Raw genomic sequence first — 18,319 nt, 5'->3', positions numbered from 1 at the left:
TCAGGATGGAGGTTTGTCCTGAATGCATGTCAAGAGTGTTGTCTTGGTTTCGGGATGTTTCAAGAACTACCTTAAATAAGAACGTACGACGAACCGAGCCCCTGTAGGGGTCCTACATTGATCGGGAAATGCCCATCATCACCGAGAACGGTTCTAACCACGGAAGCAGAACAAATATATAAGCTCAGACACGCCTTTGAAACGCAACGTCCACCAGATGCTTTGACAAGGAACACTATCAAAACCCTTCTGCATCGCTAAATATACCAAATGTAGAACTCTCCTAAAGTCTCCTCCTCTCCTCTCCTCCTATTCCTTCGACTAAAGTTCTAAGGAAAAAATGACTCTACTGGAATCCAAATTGAGACCTAAAGACTACAATCTCAGCGAAGCCTGGGGTCGATCACTCTATCGTTCGAAGACGAGGTTTCGTGACACGTGACCTTGATTCCTTTTTAACTACCGCAATCCCAAACTTTGCCCTATGCCTTGAATTTAATTAAACCACCACTGGTTAGAGATGCCTCCAATGTTAAAGATGCAGTTAATGAGAGCAGTAGTAAGCCAAACGATTCCCCCGCCTTGATCGGTATGTCCTTAGGTCCTATCGCTTTCAATCTGGCGTCTGATCGTCTGCTTATTGTTCAGCAGCTCTCGGCAGTGGCCTGTCCATCTCTTTCACAAAGATCACGCACAGATATTTTTTAATATCTTACGTCGCTTTATCCCAGGCACGTGACATCTTGTAAGTCAGCTTATTACCCTTAGAAATGCAAAGAACTATCTTTCACGCTGCGGCAATTACCAACTGAATTCGATCCTAAAAGTTCTGGGCACTTTCAACATCTGCCAGGAAATCTATCTTAATATTTAATATACATGCACCGAGGAGGATATGAGAAGAATTCAAACCACTATTGTTGGTACTTCAGCATGTTGAGACCACGCATCCTGTAGCAATACGGTGTTACGATGTTACGAGAACTCTAAAATATTAAGGTTAACCTTTAAATTTGACATTTTGACTCCAAGTCCGTCCTTAGAGATCGTCTATGACTTAGCACCTCGAGGCAGAACGTAATCGGTGGGATGAGGATAGCTTCTGTTCGTAGCATTAATCGTTACTAGGGAAGTAGTTTCCACGTGCAGAAACGGTGAGTAATTGAGGCATTTAACATTTTTCCAACAATGTGTTTGCGGTAGAATCTGTCCGGATAATACGAGAAAATAAGTAGTATTTAAAGAACACACGAAGGGAGCACGAAAAAATACGATAGCAAATGTACTTTAAATTTAGATATTTTTTTAAATATTGTTTCATTTCATGTTTTTATTTCATATTGTTTTCTTATATTTATTGATGAATGAAACAAAATGTTGTTTTATTTTTTTGTACTTGTTTATTTTCCATATAAAAATAACCCTCCAGCACCCTCCTCCTCCTAAAATACTCTCTGTCGATTCTGGCTTTTTTGGCCAAAGAATCACTACGTCATAGATGCGGCAGCGATCGTAACTACCCGTGGCTTGAAAACCGTGCCGTATCGCCTGTTCCACCACCGCACCGGTTTGCTACAACCTGGGCGAATAAGGATCGCGGCTGCCGCCTACCAGCACACACCTCTTCCTTCTACTGATATTTTTATTAAATTTTAATGTGTGTTTCAACTAATGTTTCAATAAAATGCAAGTTGCATTAATTTTATAGAGAAATTGAAAAAAACTAAATAAATTTAATGTTGCTAATGTTATGGCATTAGTATCTAGTACATTTAATGGTAACCGTTATCAGTTTTATCAATCTGTCTTATAATGTTCGTTTTACTAAATACATTTTAAAAATGGTTTTATCAGCAATTACTGGCAAAAAAACTTCTAATTACTAAAAATACATTCGACTGCCAATAGACTTGTAAGAAAGCTTCTAGTTCGTTAAGTAAAAGCAAAATATTGCCATGGCCTCCATCTCAGGTACAGGTAGAAATGTTAAAACACACTAAAATACATGACGCATTCACATGACGGATCGCTATTCTTAGGGATTGGATAGCTTGGACAAAAATCAAGCTAATCTTATATAAAAATAGTGTAAAAGTTACTGGCAGCTTAGAGTAATACTACAAAAAAATCAAAAACGCAAACAAATTTAAAGTAAATTGTTGACGAAGACTGCTTTGGTGCATCCGATCCCTAAAAAGGGCAACCGCTCAACAACAACAACAGCCTGTAAATTTCCCATTGCTGCGCTAAGGCCTCCGTTCCCTATGAGGAAAAGGTTCGGAACATATTCCACCACGCTGTTCCAATGCGAGTTGGTGGAATACACATGTGTCAGAATCTCTATAAAATTAAACACAGGTTGGTTTCCTAACGATGTGCAGGAAGCACCTTCGAGCACGAGATTATATGTATGTATAGATAATTTGAACCCCAAGTCATCGGTTAAGATGCACGCGTTCTAACCACTGGGTCATCTCGGCTCTTATAAGGACCAACAACAGCTCAGACCCATCCAATAATAGGCCTGAAGCCGTCACATCCTTGGTGGAATACGAGCTGATCAACGACCGCCGGTAAGGATTCTGTCGGTGATCTTCTAGTTTACCTTACTCATAGATGAGCGGAAGTAGTTGAGAGCAAGGGGGAGGCATTGGTAGCCAGTTTGGACATAGCGAAGGCCTTCGTTCGCGTATGGTGCAAAGCGCTTCTTTCGAAGCTCCCTTCCTACGAGCTGCTATAGGAAATTATGCAATTGGATCACCAGCTATTTGGCAGATAAAGGAATAAAAGTAGTTATCTGTGGTGCATGCTCTGATATAAAATTTTCGTTCTATCCCCCACTCTGTTTCTTCTCCATATCAATGACTTGTTGCAAACCAGTAACATTTACTGCTATGCAGACTACAGTAGCGTAGACACCTCATACATCGGCCGTGCTAATATTTCTCGGGAAACGTCGAAGAAAACCGCAGAATAACTCGTGTCTGAAATCGAATCTTCATTTATACTTTGTGCGTTAACCGCTTAAAATTATCATTTGTCATATCTCCACGATTTCAGAACATTCCGATAGCCGTCACAACTAGTACCGGACTACTTGGCGTGGATATTACGAGCCTCGTTCAGTTCCGCCGTCTATTGGAACGCAAAGCCAAATTAGCATCAAAAAAGCTGGGTGTGCAACGCAGAGCAGCTCGAATTGTCGACGATCAAGCATTTTCCGACCTGCTTGATCCTTTGGTTTTGCGTATCGCTGTTAGATCAATCTGCATCTTCCACCGATTTTTTTACGGGGAATATTCCGAGTAATTGTTCGGATTAATCCCGGCTGCTGAATTTCATCTTCGGACATCTTGTCAAAATTTAAAGTTTCACCCGCACCACCTTGATGTCCGAAAATCGCAATTTTTAAGACATTTTCTACCTCGCGCAACCACTCTGTGGAACCAGCTCTCGCCAGCGGTTTTTCTGAACCGATACGATTTCTGAACCCTAAAAAAAGAGAGTACTCCTCCATACAAGCCGGCAACGTCACCTACAAGCCCTCGTCGTTGCAGATGTCCATGGGCGGTGGTAATTCTTCGGGCGGGCTTTTCATTAGATGAGCCTCCTGCTCATTTGCCACCTATCACACTTAATAAGTCGTCAGTGGCCTTTTAAATAAATTTATATAAATTATGTAAAATTTAATCTAGTTATGCTTATTTGAAAATAAAACCTGTTGTTTCTTATTTCTGGAGCTCGAACCCCCCGAAATGAAATCCTGGCTACGGCCTTGACAGGAAGTACTACATTATTCAAACTAGCAAATATTATTTATTTTGTGGCGTTATTTGAAATTAATAATATAATCAATTTATTATTGTCTACCTTTATATATATATTTGTAGTTTAAATTATACTTTCTCATTGTTACAAACAAATTGGATTTTCTTTCTACATAACATTATCCAAAGCCAGAATTGATTATGCTATCTACACATATAATAAAATTGGAGTGTCTGTTTGTAATATTCAAATAGCCCTTTTTTACTCAATGCATATGTATTTATACACGGTACATATACCAAAATATCATTTTTTTTACAATTTTTGTTGGTCTGTCTGTATTTCTGTTTGTTCTGGCTCATCTCTGGAACGGCTGAACCGATTTCGACGGGACTTTCTCTGGCAGATAACTGATATAATAGGGATTAACTTAGGCTACAAAAATCTTTTTTTTTTGTTATATTCAAAGGCGTACCAAGTCGCGGGCACAGCTAGTTAAAAATAAATATGATTGTCATAAAAACATAACTCTAAGAAATCACTAATAACTGCTGTAAGTGAATAGCATTGTAATATCTGTTTTGATTATGTTATCTAATTATTTTTAGAGAGTAGAATTGATGTTTTTTTAGTATACAATTAGCTCTTCTATTGTTTCATGGTTATGCTACTTTATGATTTTAATATTTAATTTACCAGTATATTACTTCATTATTTTAATTTAATAATGTTGTAAAAACATATAGTAGTTATATGTATCACTGCAGCAATAGTGTAGTAAATATAATATGATTATTTTGTTTTTGTTAATACGCTGCTAGTGTTTCAAATTAATAAATATTATAAGGTAGTTTAATTTGACTCTCAAAAGGGATAAAGCAAAGGGTATTTTATATACACTTCTAAAATCTCAGAAAAAGATTTAACACATTCATAAATTAAATCATAAGCAGTGGACAGACCTAAAACCACAAAGAATAAATATTAATATATACAAATACTATTTTTAGAAAAACATATGTTTATGCACACATGTGATATACTGACATAACCCCAAATCATAACAAAACTAACTAAGAATAAAATATGTTGCGGTTCTTAGTTGAATGGCTTAGAGTGTGAGTGGCTTAGAAGTGACAACAGGGCATAGTGAAATTATCTATATTATTTAATAAATATTATATATATTTAAATGAATTAAGGCTGCTACTAAATAATTAAGAATATTAAGAAAGATTTGTCATATACAGTAAATAAAACATAGTATCAGCTTAACTTAAATGTTTATTCTTGGCTAGCATCAACATTCTCAGTTTGTAAACCCTTGATCGATGCTACAGGCACATATGTAACAAGTGTGAATAACTTGTGTGCAGAGTCTTCATCATCATTACGTCTGCGTGAGAGCCTTACACGAACTCGGAAAGGAACGTTTCTGTAACAAACAAACAAAACTATCAATAACAATTATTTTCAATCTACATCTTAGACCAGAGTAACAAACACATAAATATGATAAAACTTAAAATAATAATCTAATAATATCCAAACAAGTTAAAATTTATAACAACTATTAGGTTAAAATATCCCGACAACATTAATTTTTAATGTAAGTGATTAGTCACAAAAAAACATCAATGAATGTAGAAAGAAGGATTTTCATCACACACAACTAATTCATATATGGGGAAAATAAAATAAGGTTAAATTAATACATATATAGCAAATTTAAAAACATTCCCTGTATATTTACTTCAGAAATGTAAAGTATATAAGAAAATATAAATAAATATGTGTGCATTAAGCAACTTGGAGTTTCAGGATAAATATTCTCTCAGTAAGCCAATAACAGTAAAAACTCAACAAACCTATGTTCACATATCATCAGCTCACAAACAAAACAATTTTATTTCATTACAATCTTGTTGGACAAATAATTTCATATTATAAATTCATAACTTGATAAGTAATTAAAAGTTTAGTTTAATAGAAAAAATTGAAATAACACATTAAAAATATATATTACTTTACCTAACCTAAACAATAAAACTTTTTTTATAACCACGATAATTCACTTAAATTAAAAGCTATGGATTATTCTACCTTTGAAAGATGAATAAAATAATTACCTGACTCCCTTTGACCAAAGATATTTGTTTAGTCTGGTATCAACACGGACGTCAGGGGTACCCATTTGTTTTTCGGCAAACTTGCGAATTTCCTTTATCGCTCGTGGGGCGCGTTTCTTAAAACCAACTCCATGAAGCCGTTTGTGTAGGTTAACAGTATATTCACGAGTCACAACTTCATTGATCGCAGATTTACCTTTTCTCTCTCCTTTTGGTTTAGCCATTGTGATCTGTAATTATAAATCAAAGAACCAAAATAAACTTGTCATTACACTTCCTTTCCACTAAAATTCTTAAATTTCATGAAAAATCTTATAATCATACAATATTGGGATTGATTTTTTAAGATTATATTTCAAAAACACACCTCAGCTTACAATCGCCGAATCAAAAAAGAGTTGTCAATTGTCAGTTATGGGCTGTCATCTGTCACATTAGAAAATGTCCAATTTTTTAGCGTCTATAGTAAACTGTTGTTGAGCCATGAAAATATAATTTAATTACATTTATATATTTTTTAATAACTGAAAAAAATCATAATGTATTTAATAATATATTTAATGAAAAAAATATGTATGAGACACCCTGAAATTATAAAAATCATTGCTGAACCGAGTACCTGTTAAATATAATTAAATTTGCGTATTTTTGGCACTCAAAATAAGTTAAATAAATTTATATGCATTAGTTGGAGTGTATAGAATAAATTTTATTGCTACATATAATTTCTTGTGAGGAACAATAAATAAGAACAAATTTGGATAGCATCTTGATAATGGTGTTTCATTATAAATAATTTTAAAAGTTAACTTCTTGTGACTGATGTGCCAAAAATGCTTGAAAATAAATATGTCTTTATCATCTACAAAATTTAATAAAAATACTAATAAAACTAGTTTGTCAAAAATAAAAACTGTCTCCTGTGAAAACTGAATATAAATATACGTTGAAAATTACTTGAAAGACTGATGACAGACCCAGGACCGTATAGGTAGTGACTGTATAGCTCACACTCTTTGCAAAATAAATAAAAAAAAAAAGTGTCAGTTGAAACTGTTAAAAGTAACCTAAAACATTTGAGTTTACCATTTACATTAAATTGTTTTTGTTAGATTTGATCAAAAATCAAATAATATAAGCCGTTTTATAGTTAATACCTTAAGTTTATTAAATCTAATGCCTTTTATACACCCTTCCTAATTTATCAATAATATGGCCGAAGTATACAAGTTAGCGATACATTTGTCATAATAATAACATGTTTCAATCAAAAACTTCGAACTTAAAACTTTTAAACTTCCAGACTTATTCATCCAGTAAAGTACTTTAATGATTATATTAATCGCAATGTACGACCTGACGGCAGAAAATTTGATGATCAACGTGACATAAAGCTCAATGTTAACGCAATAAAATCGGCCGATGCCTCGGCTGTTGTAAAATGTGGAAATACTACTGTTGTTTGTGGCATAAAATTGGTAAGTAATTGTTTGTTTTCCATATAATGGAATATATATTTGCACTATTATATTTAAAGTTTATAACATTTCATTGTATTGATACAATTATTTTTCAGGAATTAGCGAAACCTAGAGCAGAGGAGCCCGAATTAGGTTTTTTCGTTACCAATGTAGAACTTCTACCACTGTGTTCTTCTAAATTCCGGCCAGGCCCACCTTCAGACCATGCTCAAGTTGTTAGCAATATAGTTTCTGATATATGTGTAAACTCAAAATCTGTTAATTTAAAAGATTTATGTATTGTGCCTGACAAATTAGCCTGGGTAGTATATTGCGATATGGTCTGCTTAGATAATGATGGAAGTATAGTGGATGCTTGTATGATAACATTAATGACAAGCTTAAAATCATGTAAGTATGTTTTGAATATTTGAAAGTTTAAATAAAGTAAAGTTGTCATTTAACAACTAAGAAAATATTAAATGACAACATCTTTGGTTCTCTTTTTTTTTATTACATATTAATCTATGGAAACAAGGTTCAAATTATGGTTTGTTTGCAGTTACATCACATTAAAACCTTTCTATTGAATCACTAATAAAAACCTACATCTTTATCTGATGCATATTTCAATGATGTTGTTTAAGTAAAAATAACAAAGCTATGACAAAGTCTTATATTTTTAATTAATTTTTATTTTTAATTCAAATGTCTTATATGTTTTTATACAATATGTTGCGTTATGCATTTTATTTCATTACAGTGACATTACCAAAGGTGAATTATGATATTGAAACTGAGGAAATTGTAGTAGATACAAGTGTTAGGACACCCCTAAATATTACTGGCCTGCCTATTGCAACAAGTTTTGCAGTTTATCAGCAATCCCCAAGGTAATCTATATTTATTTATAATAGTAGTATACATATATATAGTATATAGTCATAAAATTAATTAATTATATTAATAACTTACACTTACCCCTATTGGGTCCATATATTTTTAAAATCGGCTAATATTTATAAGGAATTTGAGTCATTTAGTTGTTTGATTTTAAATAAGAATTTTATAATATTAATTAAATTTTATTTTAAGGAGTATAGTATTGATTGATCCTTCAGCAGATGAAGAAGAAATGTGTGGTGGTGTTGGAGCAAATTTAATAATTTGTTGTAATGATGAACAGTTTTGTGGAATTCAAAAGTTTGGTGGCAGTAATCTTTCAACTGAAGCTGAGAAAAAAACATTAGCAATAGCAAAAGAGAGAAGTAAACTTGTTGGTAAAGTTATTGAGACATGTTTAAAAAATGAAATAAAATGATGTACAAAACCTGTGTTCTTTGATTACCTTTGTAGTTTTCAGCGATCATGTAGCATACTATGGACGCATGAAAATATGAAAGTACATAATATGATAAAAATGTATTTGGTATAGGTAGGTTTTGCACAAAATTAAATAAAATGTTTTTAAAATGTCTCCAATGTACTATTTCGAATAATAACATATACCTATAATTGAGTGTTTTAAGCCAAATAACGTTTAAGCCAAGTTTCGAGTGTATTTCTAATTTTATAGTTTAATTTTTTTACGCGTTCTACTTTCTTTTTTGAAGCACCCACCGCTCAGCCGATGAATTTGCCGACAATTTTTACACTACTATATGTAGATTTATGCCAGTACAGTTTATATTTATTATCAATGGCGTTTCCAATGAACTTTTCAATCTTGTCTACTTGTTTTTGATTTTAAATGAATAGAATATGCCGTCTAATTTAATTTCGTCTAAAAAAGCCCCTGACAGAAATATACCCCTGTACATTTACTGTTGTTCTACAGAATCTTTTCATTTTTAGCAATACTCTTAATACAAAAATATTAATTATAATGCGGGTATATTGTTATAAGAACGCAATATAATAATATGACAATTTTTATGTAATCATGAGTTTTAATATTAAATGTATCGCCTTATTGACCTTATACACATCCTTAAAATATAAATTCTTTTATATAACAACACTTGCAACTCAGGCCTCAACTGTCATGCGAGAAAAAAAGTGAAATAACAAATAAATGCAGGCAACATTCCATAAAAATGTCACCACGTCTCAAAATATCAAAATATGTTTTTGAGGTAAAATACTAATTTTATAGTTATTTTGTGTATTCATCATTACTTTCTCTCTTTATCTTTTCCATTAATAACGTTTACTATTAACACGTGTGTAAAAATAAATATACAATTTTTTTTATTCAAATTTACTAAGGATTGTTTCAGTTTATACGTCACCATCACTTCATTTAATCGAATTTCTGTGAAAAACATGATTAAAATGTTATATGATTACAGCGATTATCCAAAATCGATACAAATGAGACTACAGGATGTCTTTTTGGTCTCATGTACGATGGCACATTACTTGTGGTTGGGATGAGCTTGGAATTTTTTGAGAGTGAAACAAAAAATTATAGACAACTTCTTCTCTCCTTGCCGGCTGAAATAGAATTATGTGGTGTTGTAAAATTTGCAAAATCACTTTCCATCGAATCAAGGTCTAAAGAGATACTTCAGGTTAGATATAATAATAACATTTATGAAAGTGTCAACTAAAACATGTCTAACTTTTTTTAAATCTAAATGAAAAAAATACCTAAAAGAATAGAATAGAAAATAAAAGGGGCCAAGGCTTTTTTGGATTAATAAATAAAAAAAATAGCTTTTAATAATTTATTTTTTAATTTTTTATTTTAGGATGTAGATATAACTGATAATCCGCTTTTTATTATAATAAATGAAGATAAGGAAATAAAAGCACACTTTCTAGTCCATGAAAAATTTGAAGAGACAACCTATGAGGTTCTTCCAACTGAAGAGTTGTGGAAACAATTTATTCATGTGCGTCTCAATACTATTCTCCCATTAACTTGTGAAGCAACAATGCCTGGAGTAAAAAATATCTTGCAAAATAAAAGGAAAAAGGTAATTAAGAAAGATTCTATGCATTTTGTTTTATTATCAAGATAAGTATATAATGTAATCCCAGGAGAGATTATGTAAAAAAACTATTTATTTTCTTATATATTACTAGATTGCTATAGCTAATTATTGAGGAAATCATGATACTCTTGGTAGCAAAACTACCAATTATGTTCAAAGTTTTTTGACATCCAAAATATTCTTCAGTAAATTACAACACTAACTTCAGTTTTATTTAATGTACTTTTAGATAGCATCTGGAGAAGTATCATTTCAAATAGATGGGACTGCGGTGTATTTATTTGGAATAGCATCTGATGTTGGTGTAACTGGTACAAGTACAGAGACAAATGTTGGAGAATTCATTGACTCAATAAGTTCTGAACAGTCATCTAAGAAAAAGAAACACACTTTGAATAAAGTTGTGAGTATATTATTAATATGCTTTAATTATTCATTGTAATGTGTATCATACTTCAATAATGATGTTCTTGATTATGTTTACTCTAAGGAAATAGTGCCTGTGAATCTAGTATTGAAAGCTACAAAGGACATATTATCAGAGAAACTTGTTAAAACTGCAGTAAAGATGATGACAACACAAAGAAAACGTAAGTGCTCCATTAATCGTTTTTTAATAAAATTGAAATTTTTTTTAACAACAACAACAACACAACAACAGCCTGTAAATTCCCACTGCTGGGCTAAAGGCCTCCTTAGGAGAAGGTTTGGAACATATTCCACCACGCTGTTCCAATGCAGGTTGGTGGAATACACATGTGGCAGAATTTCTATGAAATTTGTTACATGCAGGTTTCCTCACGATGTTTTCCTTCACCGCTGAGCACGAGATGAATTATAAAGACAAATTAAGCACATGAATCAGCGGTGCTTGCCTGGGTTTGAACCTGCAATCATCGGTTAAGATGCACGCGTTCTAACCACTGGGCCATCTCGACTTTAAAAATTTTTTACTAAGTTTAATTTATTTTTACAATTTTCAGCTGCATTTTGTATTAGCATGCCATTAAGAGTAGATACATTAGCAATGATTCACAGAAGTACGAAGCTCTCTGAACTATACACGGCATTAGTAGAAGCTGCCTGTCGCTCTCTCAAATTACTTGAAACTGTACTGCTGGAGCAGTTAGGTTTGTATTAAAAAAATACATATATATTTTATTGGTTACCAAATAAAATAAATTTGTTATTTTTATATTTGGAATCTTTTTCAGGACAAGAGGGCATTGGTGATGGAGCTGGCCTACGTTTACCTGAAACTTTCCATTTTCTACCTCAGGAACTTGGACATTTTGTTACAAGAGTAGTACCGAAAGACATACCTGATGAGAGTATGGGTAAGATTTTTGACTTACTTTTTGTACTAGGATAACAGAACTAGAATATGCTTAATAATTAAGTAATTTCATAACCCCCTTCGGGTTTTTCGGAAAAAAAGATTATTTTATCTTTTTTTCCGAAAAAGATATGTTCACAACACTGGTTATATATATATATATATAAGATTACATATGCTTCAGGAATATCTGAAAGTTAAGGATTATCTTGAAAAAAAAATTGTGTGCAAAAAAGGTGTAGTAGAAGAATTTGAGTAGCCTTTTCCTTATTTTTGTAATTTTGAGCTTCACTTTTATTTACAACATACTACTAGAAATGAGTGTGACAGTTTACTGTATATATCCATTTAACTTATTTTCTAGCAAAATATGCTATACTGTCCTATTCGCATTTGAAACTGACAATACCTTGTGAGATAAGAGAATAATGAAATGCTATTAATTATTCCTGTACTTTGACTATATAATACTAATTTTCAGAGAAAGAACGAAGACTACTTCACGAGCAGTTATGTTTACCATTGGATAGACCAATGTTTCGAAGGGGAAATGCATTTTCCAATAATCTTGGAAAACTTATAAATACTCATGAGGCCCTACCATCTCCACCAGTTAAACCTGACACAACAGTAGCATTAGTCCGCGGCAGATATACATATCATCATTATATGCAAGACAATTTCAATGATGATGGATGGGGTTGTGCTTACCGCTCAATGCAAACTATATTCTCATGGTTTAGGTACTTTTTTAACACTTCACCTTATAGTTAAATCGTGTTTGAGAAACTATTTCAATAACAAATTGTCATGTTTCTGACATGTTGGCTGCATTGCATTAATATTCATATTTTGTTTCAGGTTTCAGGGGTATACAACAGTTAATATACCAACTCACAGAGATATACAACAGTGCCTTGTTAAAATTGGTGATAAGCCATCTTCGTTTTTAGGTTCTAAGCAATGGATAGGATCGACAGAAGTGATGTTCTGTTTGGAAACTCTTTTGGGTGTACAATCAAGAATTATATTTGCAAATACAGGTTCAGAGTTGATAAATTACACTCCTGAACTTGTACACCATTTCCAGAAACATGGAAGTCCTATTATGATAGGTTTGTAGATTTTTTTATTAAATGTGTGCAGTTTAACTACTGACAATAAGAAGTTAGTATCAGAATTAGGGCATAAGATAAGTATTTACAAAATATTGAGTTGTTACCTTGTAGGAATCTAACACCATTTGCACACTTGACTTAAAATTTTGAGTTAAATGGTGGTTTGATTAGTATAACCCAATCATCATATTGTATGAGCAAACATTTTGTATTTGTGCATTTTAGAATTGACATTTCCAATACCTAATACTTTGTAAATTAAGCCTATCTATGTTACAAAATTATGCTGTAGTAGTTTGAGCTATCCATTGATCAGTCAGTCTGTCCAAATAATTTATAAACATTGTTGTAAGAAATGTTCCACATAGCATATTAATCAACTAAGTATATTTTTACAGGTGGTGGTGTATTAGCACATACAATTATTGGCGTTGAGTACAATTCCGTAACAAATGACACTCGTTACCTTATATTAGATCCTCACTACACTGGTGCTGATGATATTAATGTAATTGTCAATAAAGGCTGGTGTGGATGGAAGAATTCAGACTTTTGGAACAAAACTGCACATTATAATTTGTGCTTACCACAGACTAAACCTGTTATATAACAATTATCATTTGTAAGATATGTAGTTTTTTAGGTAGATTGTCTCTCGCATTTACTATTAAAATTGGTACTTTAGGAAAATGGGCTTGAACGACGTTTTTGTGATAGCATCTGCGAAATCAATGTTTAATATTAGTCAAATGCTAGATATTTTCAACCTGTTTGTTTCTCCAAATATATGCAATTATGAAGTACATTTGCATTTAGACACCATTATGAAAGACTGGTTGGGTTGTGTACGTTGATTTCAATGCTTGTTACTTTGCAGATGTATTTCTTTGAATCTACCTAATAAATATACTTGACAAACTTTACTTTTTTATTGTTTTTGAGATATCAAAAAAACATTTTTATGTAACCGTGAATGACAGGTAAAAATAATCTTGATTATATTTAACAGTAATAATTGAAGCTGCTTATGCATTTTATTATTATTATTGACCTTATTATGCAATTGTAACTTGAATACATTGTTATATATTTTGTACCAATAAAATTATTATTTTTATTTTAAGTTTATTACTTATTAATGTGCCTTATTTGCATGCAAAATAAAAGACAAATTGTCATTCAACAATTTTATTTACAGTCATAATGAGTTTTAGGTTACATATATTTATACTTAACTCTGTAAAACCTATATACAATAAAATCACAGAGGTTTTTAAATAATATTAGACATTAATAAAATATCCATGATATACAAATTTATAATGCCTGAAAGCATTTGATTAATAGAAATTCAAAATACATGAATCAAACTGCAATGGGATACTGTAAATATTTTAAAAACACTGTTATTATGAACTTATTACAAAGTATTCTTTGAAAATAGCAGTGATTTAAATTATATTTTTATAAAAAAAGATTGTGTTAAATCCCTACAGGTATTGAAACTAATAAATTTAATACACTAAATAGTATTGTCACCAGCACCAAAAGTGTGTAAAATGTTAGCTCTCAATTGGGTGGAACCGATTCAAAATTTAGTTTTCCCTCACACATTCAAACATGTCTAAATGTGTACTTTAAATAAGTTGTTAGTTTTCGAAAAGTATATTATGGAGTTATTTAATATTTTTACTTTCTACTAGCTAGATAAATGGTTAAAGTATTTACGTCCTAAACAAAAATAAATAGCAATTAATTAAATAACATTTATTTTCTACAAGGGATATTTTATCGTTTTAAATTTTCGTATATTTTAGTAATAGTTATGAAGCAATTATCCCCAGATTGCTTATTGCATGAGATTAGAGATCTAAATATAGGTTTTTAACTATTACCAACTGCAGAATTTACTTTAATCGAAACTGATATTCTTTTAAATAACTGCTATTTAAGTTAATATAAGTTACAAGCCAGTAAGCTACTTTCATTTTTCTTATAGAATCTCCAAATCACAGTGACGAATTTGCGGAAACTTTTTCTGAAAACACACAAGAAATTTATAATGACCTAATATATTATTAGTTTTAAAATAATAAAAGTAATACTCAACTTACCCTTAACTTCAATTCTATCCTATCAATCTCTCCTCCCAACATATCAACAATATTTTCTCCATGTTTTAGTAAGAATGCCTCTACGTCGTCTATGGTATCAATTTTTTTCATATCCTATGGAATATTTTATAGTCAATCACTTTAAAAATACTAAATAGTAAATATACCAAACATATACTAAACATAAATAAATACTACTGATATTCATGTTTATACTTACTATAAGAAAGACTTTTTAAATTGAAGTATAATTTAGCATAGCAATTTTTTGCTAATATAAAGCCAAGAAAAGGAATATTTTTTTATGCGAGTATATTTTTATTCTACTGCAAAATCCGATAATCGCTACTACTGATCTAATAGTAGCAGTATTCGAATAAATAATATATATAAGAATAAATGTCAAAAGGCGATAGACTGGTTCGACAGGTATTAGATTACATGAAATACAGAAATGTTTTAAATAATTATTGTACTTACTTCTAATAACATGTTTAAATCATGTTTCTCTAAGTATGATCTAGTTAGAGCTCTACCATCAAAGTCTACTTCCGCCTGAAAAAAAAACAGTTTTTATTAACTCATTTAAAGTTTCAAATTTTATAAACAAATACAATGTTTATAAAGACCTTATATCTTATAAGATTACTTCCTATGTCTATACCCTTTACGTCATGTATAGCTCTTATCATGAAATCCCTTTCTAGCACACTATTTATCTCATCTAATTGTTCTTGTGGAATTGATCTGCAATAAAATTATTTTCTATAATATAGTAAGAGACTCGACAGTTACAATATCATAAATTAATTTATTTTACCTTCCAACAAGAGCACCGACATTGCTAAGTATAATAAAAGATGCTACACCACCGAGCAGAGTGCCAACTAGAATGCAACCTATTGCATCTGGCAGCGGACTTCCTGTATACTGGGATATTGCCATACAACTACCTGCTACAATAACACCAGCCACAGCTGCAGTGTCTTCAAACAAAACAACATTTACCGATGGATCTGAACTTCGCATGACTGAAATGAAAATTATTAAATTACTTTCATGAATATTTACAATTAATATACAATATATATCATATTATTAGCAAATAAAACAGTGTCAAAATAATCTCCTTACCATATTCATACAAACTCATGTTAGCTTCTTTTGCACCTTTTTTAATTGCATTTAGAGCTACCATTAATGTAGCCCCTTCTGAGACAACAGCTCCACCGAGGACAAAATAGGCCTGAAAAATATTTTTTAATTTTAAATACACTTGTACCAATAATATCATAGGTAAACTTTTACACTTACCCAGTAGAAATCATGGAGTGGTTGAGGGTCTATTATACCAGTGACCCCATGGTAGAATGACAAACCACATCCCACACAAAAGATACCAACACCAGATATCAATGAAGAGACATATCTCATGTTTGTATAGCCGTATGGATGGTCAGGGTCTGCAATCTGAAATTATTTTAGAGCTTTGTGATATTTATGTTGTTTTAATATAAAATTATTTTAAAGCTTTGTGATATTTATGTTGTTTTAATATAAAAAGTCTTTTTTTCATTGTAGAACAGTGTAAACTTACTTGTACAGACTTATGTATTCCATAAGCTAATATAAGTTGATTAACAGTATCAGCAAGAGAATGTATGCATTCAGAAAATAAGCTATGTGATCCTGTGTACAACCATGCACAAAGCTTGAATAGAAAGTTACAACCATTTCTGAAATATAAACAATTAAACATTAGAATATATATCTATTGCAAGTTTAAATGTGTTTTTTTCCTTAATAATAAAAAAGCATTCATATGTACTCAACATTGGTAGTGATACTTTTTTAACTTCAAAGCTATTTTATGCTTTAAAATAAATATATGAAATCTATCTTACATTCCAACAGCTGTTAACACAACTCTTCCTGAGACTGTTTTTAATCCCATTTCTTCCACTCCATGCTTCAATCTTTTATGGCCCATTTCTCTTCTATAATTTCTGAGTCTTCTTTTGACAGTAAACACATCTAGAAATTTATTGTCAATTAAATTTTTTTTACATAAAATAGAATTGCAAGTGAATTAACATTTTCCTATTTTACCTTGCTCATATCTTCTTCTATCTAATTCTCTGCGTAAAAGTTCTTTGTCAAGAGCTTCTTTTGAACCCCAAATCTAAAGTTTAATACTTATATTACTATGAGTAAATAATTAATATGAGTAAGAAAATTAAATTTGGAAACTTGAGATTACCTCAATAGCTTTTGCTTCAACATCTTTCCTGTAATAAACTGTAATAGGTGGTTCTGCCTCATATGGTGATCTTCTTAGGACTTTTGGCAATATCTCCAAGTCTGACTGCTTCAGTAGGTATTCAGTCATAGCTCTCATAGGTGTTATAAAATTCCGCTCAGTATATGAAGCAGAAAAATCAATCAAGAGCCTTTTCTTTTCTGAAAATTAAATAAATAATAAAAAAGATGATAGATAAGTTTGTTTATATTTTATTTCTATTTATTCATATTCATACTTGGAGGTGAAACCACTTTATTAACATTTTCTTGACTTTCTTTGGTCTTAGCTTTCTCTATAGTTACTTTAGTAACTACATTGTCAGCATCAGTTTCAGTCTTAACTATTATATCACCCAATGATTTATCTTTGAGTAAATTTTTCGTCTCTTTCGTTAAATCACTTGTATTCAATTTATCTGCGACTTCCTTGGAGTCCGTCACTTCACTTTTATCATTAAAAATCGTAGAAGTATAAATACTCCTACTTACATTTTTATTTTTATTTATCGCAAAAAAACTTTCTCGGTGTACAATTCGATAGGATCCGATACATAATGAATTGTAAAATTTTAATTGAGAATATTGTCGACCAAATTTTCTATAAAAGTTTGAGGCAACTGAATGTAACAAAATCATTTTTATATTCAATAAATATCGCAAACTAAAACGAGCAACTTTTTCTTAAATTGAAGCCTAAAGTTTAGTACGATACATTATTACTTAATCACTAATTAATGTTTTAAGATGTATTTTGGAAATAAATTAGAATGTTGTAAGCTAAATAAACAGTAAATTATGTTCATATAATTCTTTGAAAAAATGACCAGACATTCATATTTCATGATGTCAATGTCACTTGTCTGTCTGTCCATGACAGTTAATTTTTCTTTAATTTATTTTGTGGAACTGGATACGAATCATTTGTACTTTTTGGATACCAAAATGACTCCGAATTTTGGTATTCTAAAAATATAATTTTAAATAAATCGCCGGTAATTCTAGTTTAATGTATTCAATATATTTTTTTCACAAGAAGAATATAATATAACTCATTTCACATAATCTACTATTAGTTTTAATCTGCGTTTATAGAC

At 31.2% G+C, this 18,319-nt stretch overlaps 4 protein-coding genes across 4 annotated transcripts; 2 read left to right on the top strand and 2 right to left on the bottom strand.

Moving 5' to 3' along the window:
- Positions 1–5,034: 5,034 nt before the first annotated feature.
- LOC124544123 (60S ribosomal protein L31) lies at positions 5,035–6,415 on the bottom strand. The gene is made up of 3 exons (XM_047122572.1): positions 6,265–6,415; positions 5,898–6,127; positions 5,035–5,203 (listed from the first exon to the last, which is right to left on the bottom strand). Exons 2-3 carry the CDS (start codon positions 6,119–6,121, stop codon positions 5,053–5,055), a joined length of 375 nt encoding a protein of 124 aa, XP_046978528.1. The 5' UTR covers positions 6,122–6,127; positions 6,265–6,415; the 3' UTR covers positions 5,035–5,052.
- Positions 6,416–6,942: 527 nt separating this feature from the next.
- LOC124544139 (exosome complex component RRP43-like) lies at positions 6,943–8,681 on the top strand. The gene is made up of 5 exons (XM_047122594.1): positions 6,943–7,126; positions 7,201–7,375; positions 7,474–7,768; positions 8,121–8,250; positions 8,453–8,681. The coding sequence occupies exons 1-5, from the start codon at positions 7,110–7,112 to the stop codon at positions 8,676–8,678; spliced, it is 843 nt and encodes a 280-aa protein (XP_046978550.1). The 5' UTR covers positions 6,943–7,109; the 3' UTR covers positions 8,679–8,681.
- Positions 8,682–9,391: 710 nt separating this feature from the next.
- On the top strand, positions 9,392–13,927 carry LOC124544021 (ufm1-specific protease 2). The gene is made up of 10 exons (XM_047122393.1): positions 9,392–9,492; positions 9,709–9,930; positions 10,111–10,338; positions 10,586–10,759; positions 10,847–10,946; positions 11,340–11,486; positions 11,571–11,693; positions 12,174–12,435; positions 12,554–12,807; positions 13,209–13,927. Exons 1-10 carry the CDS (start codon positions 9,454–9,456, stop codon positions 13,418–13,420), a joined length of 1,761 nt encoding a protein of 586 aa, XP_046978349.1. The 5' UTR covers positions 9,392–9,453; the 3' UTR covers positions 13,421–13,927.
- A 158-nt stretch (positions 13,928–14,085) lies between these two features.
- On the bottom strand, positions 14,086–18,077 carry LOC124544020 (zinc transporter 9). Its single transcript, XM_047122392.1, has 12 exons — positions 17,462–18,077; positions 17,185–17,384; positions 17,034–17,106; positions 16,829–16,958; positions 16,522–16,660; positions 16,239–16,394; positions 16,059–16,170; positions 15,745–15,955; positions 15,554–15,671; positions 15,405–15,479; positions 14,925–15,038; positions 14,086–14,848 (listed from the first exon to the last, which is right to left on the bottom strand). Exons 1-12 carry the CDS (start codon positions 17,859–17,861, stop codon positions 14,804–14,806), a joined length of 1,773 nt encoding a protein of 590 aa, XP_046978348.1. The 5' UTR covers positions 17,862–18,077; the 3' UTR covers positions 14,086–14,803.
- Between the last annotated feature and the right edge of the window lie 242 nt (positions 18,078–18,319).

This window comes from Vanessa cardui, chromosome 4 (genome assembly GCF_905220365.1).
Source record: "Vanessa cardui chromosome 4, ilVanCard2.1, whole genome shotgun sequence".
Lineage (NCBI taxonomy): Eukaryota > Metazoa > Arthropoda > Insecta > Lepidoptera > Nymphalidae > Vanessa > Vanessa cardui.
The sequence above is the reverse complement of the archived record's forward strand: the minus strand, read 5'-3'. Positions and strand labels throughout refer to the sequence as shown.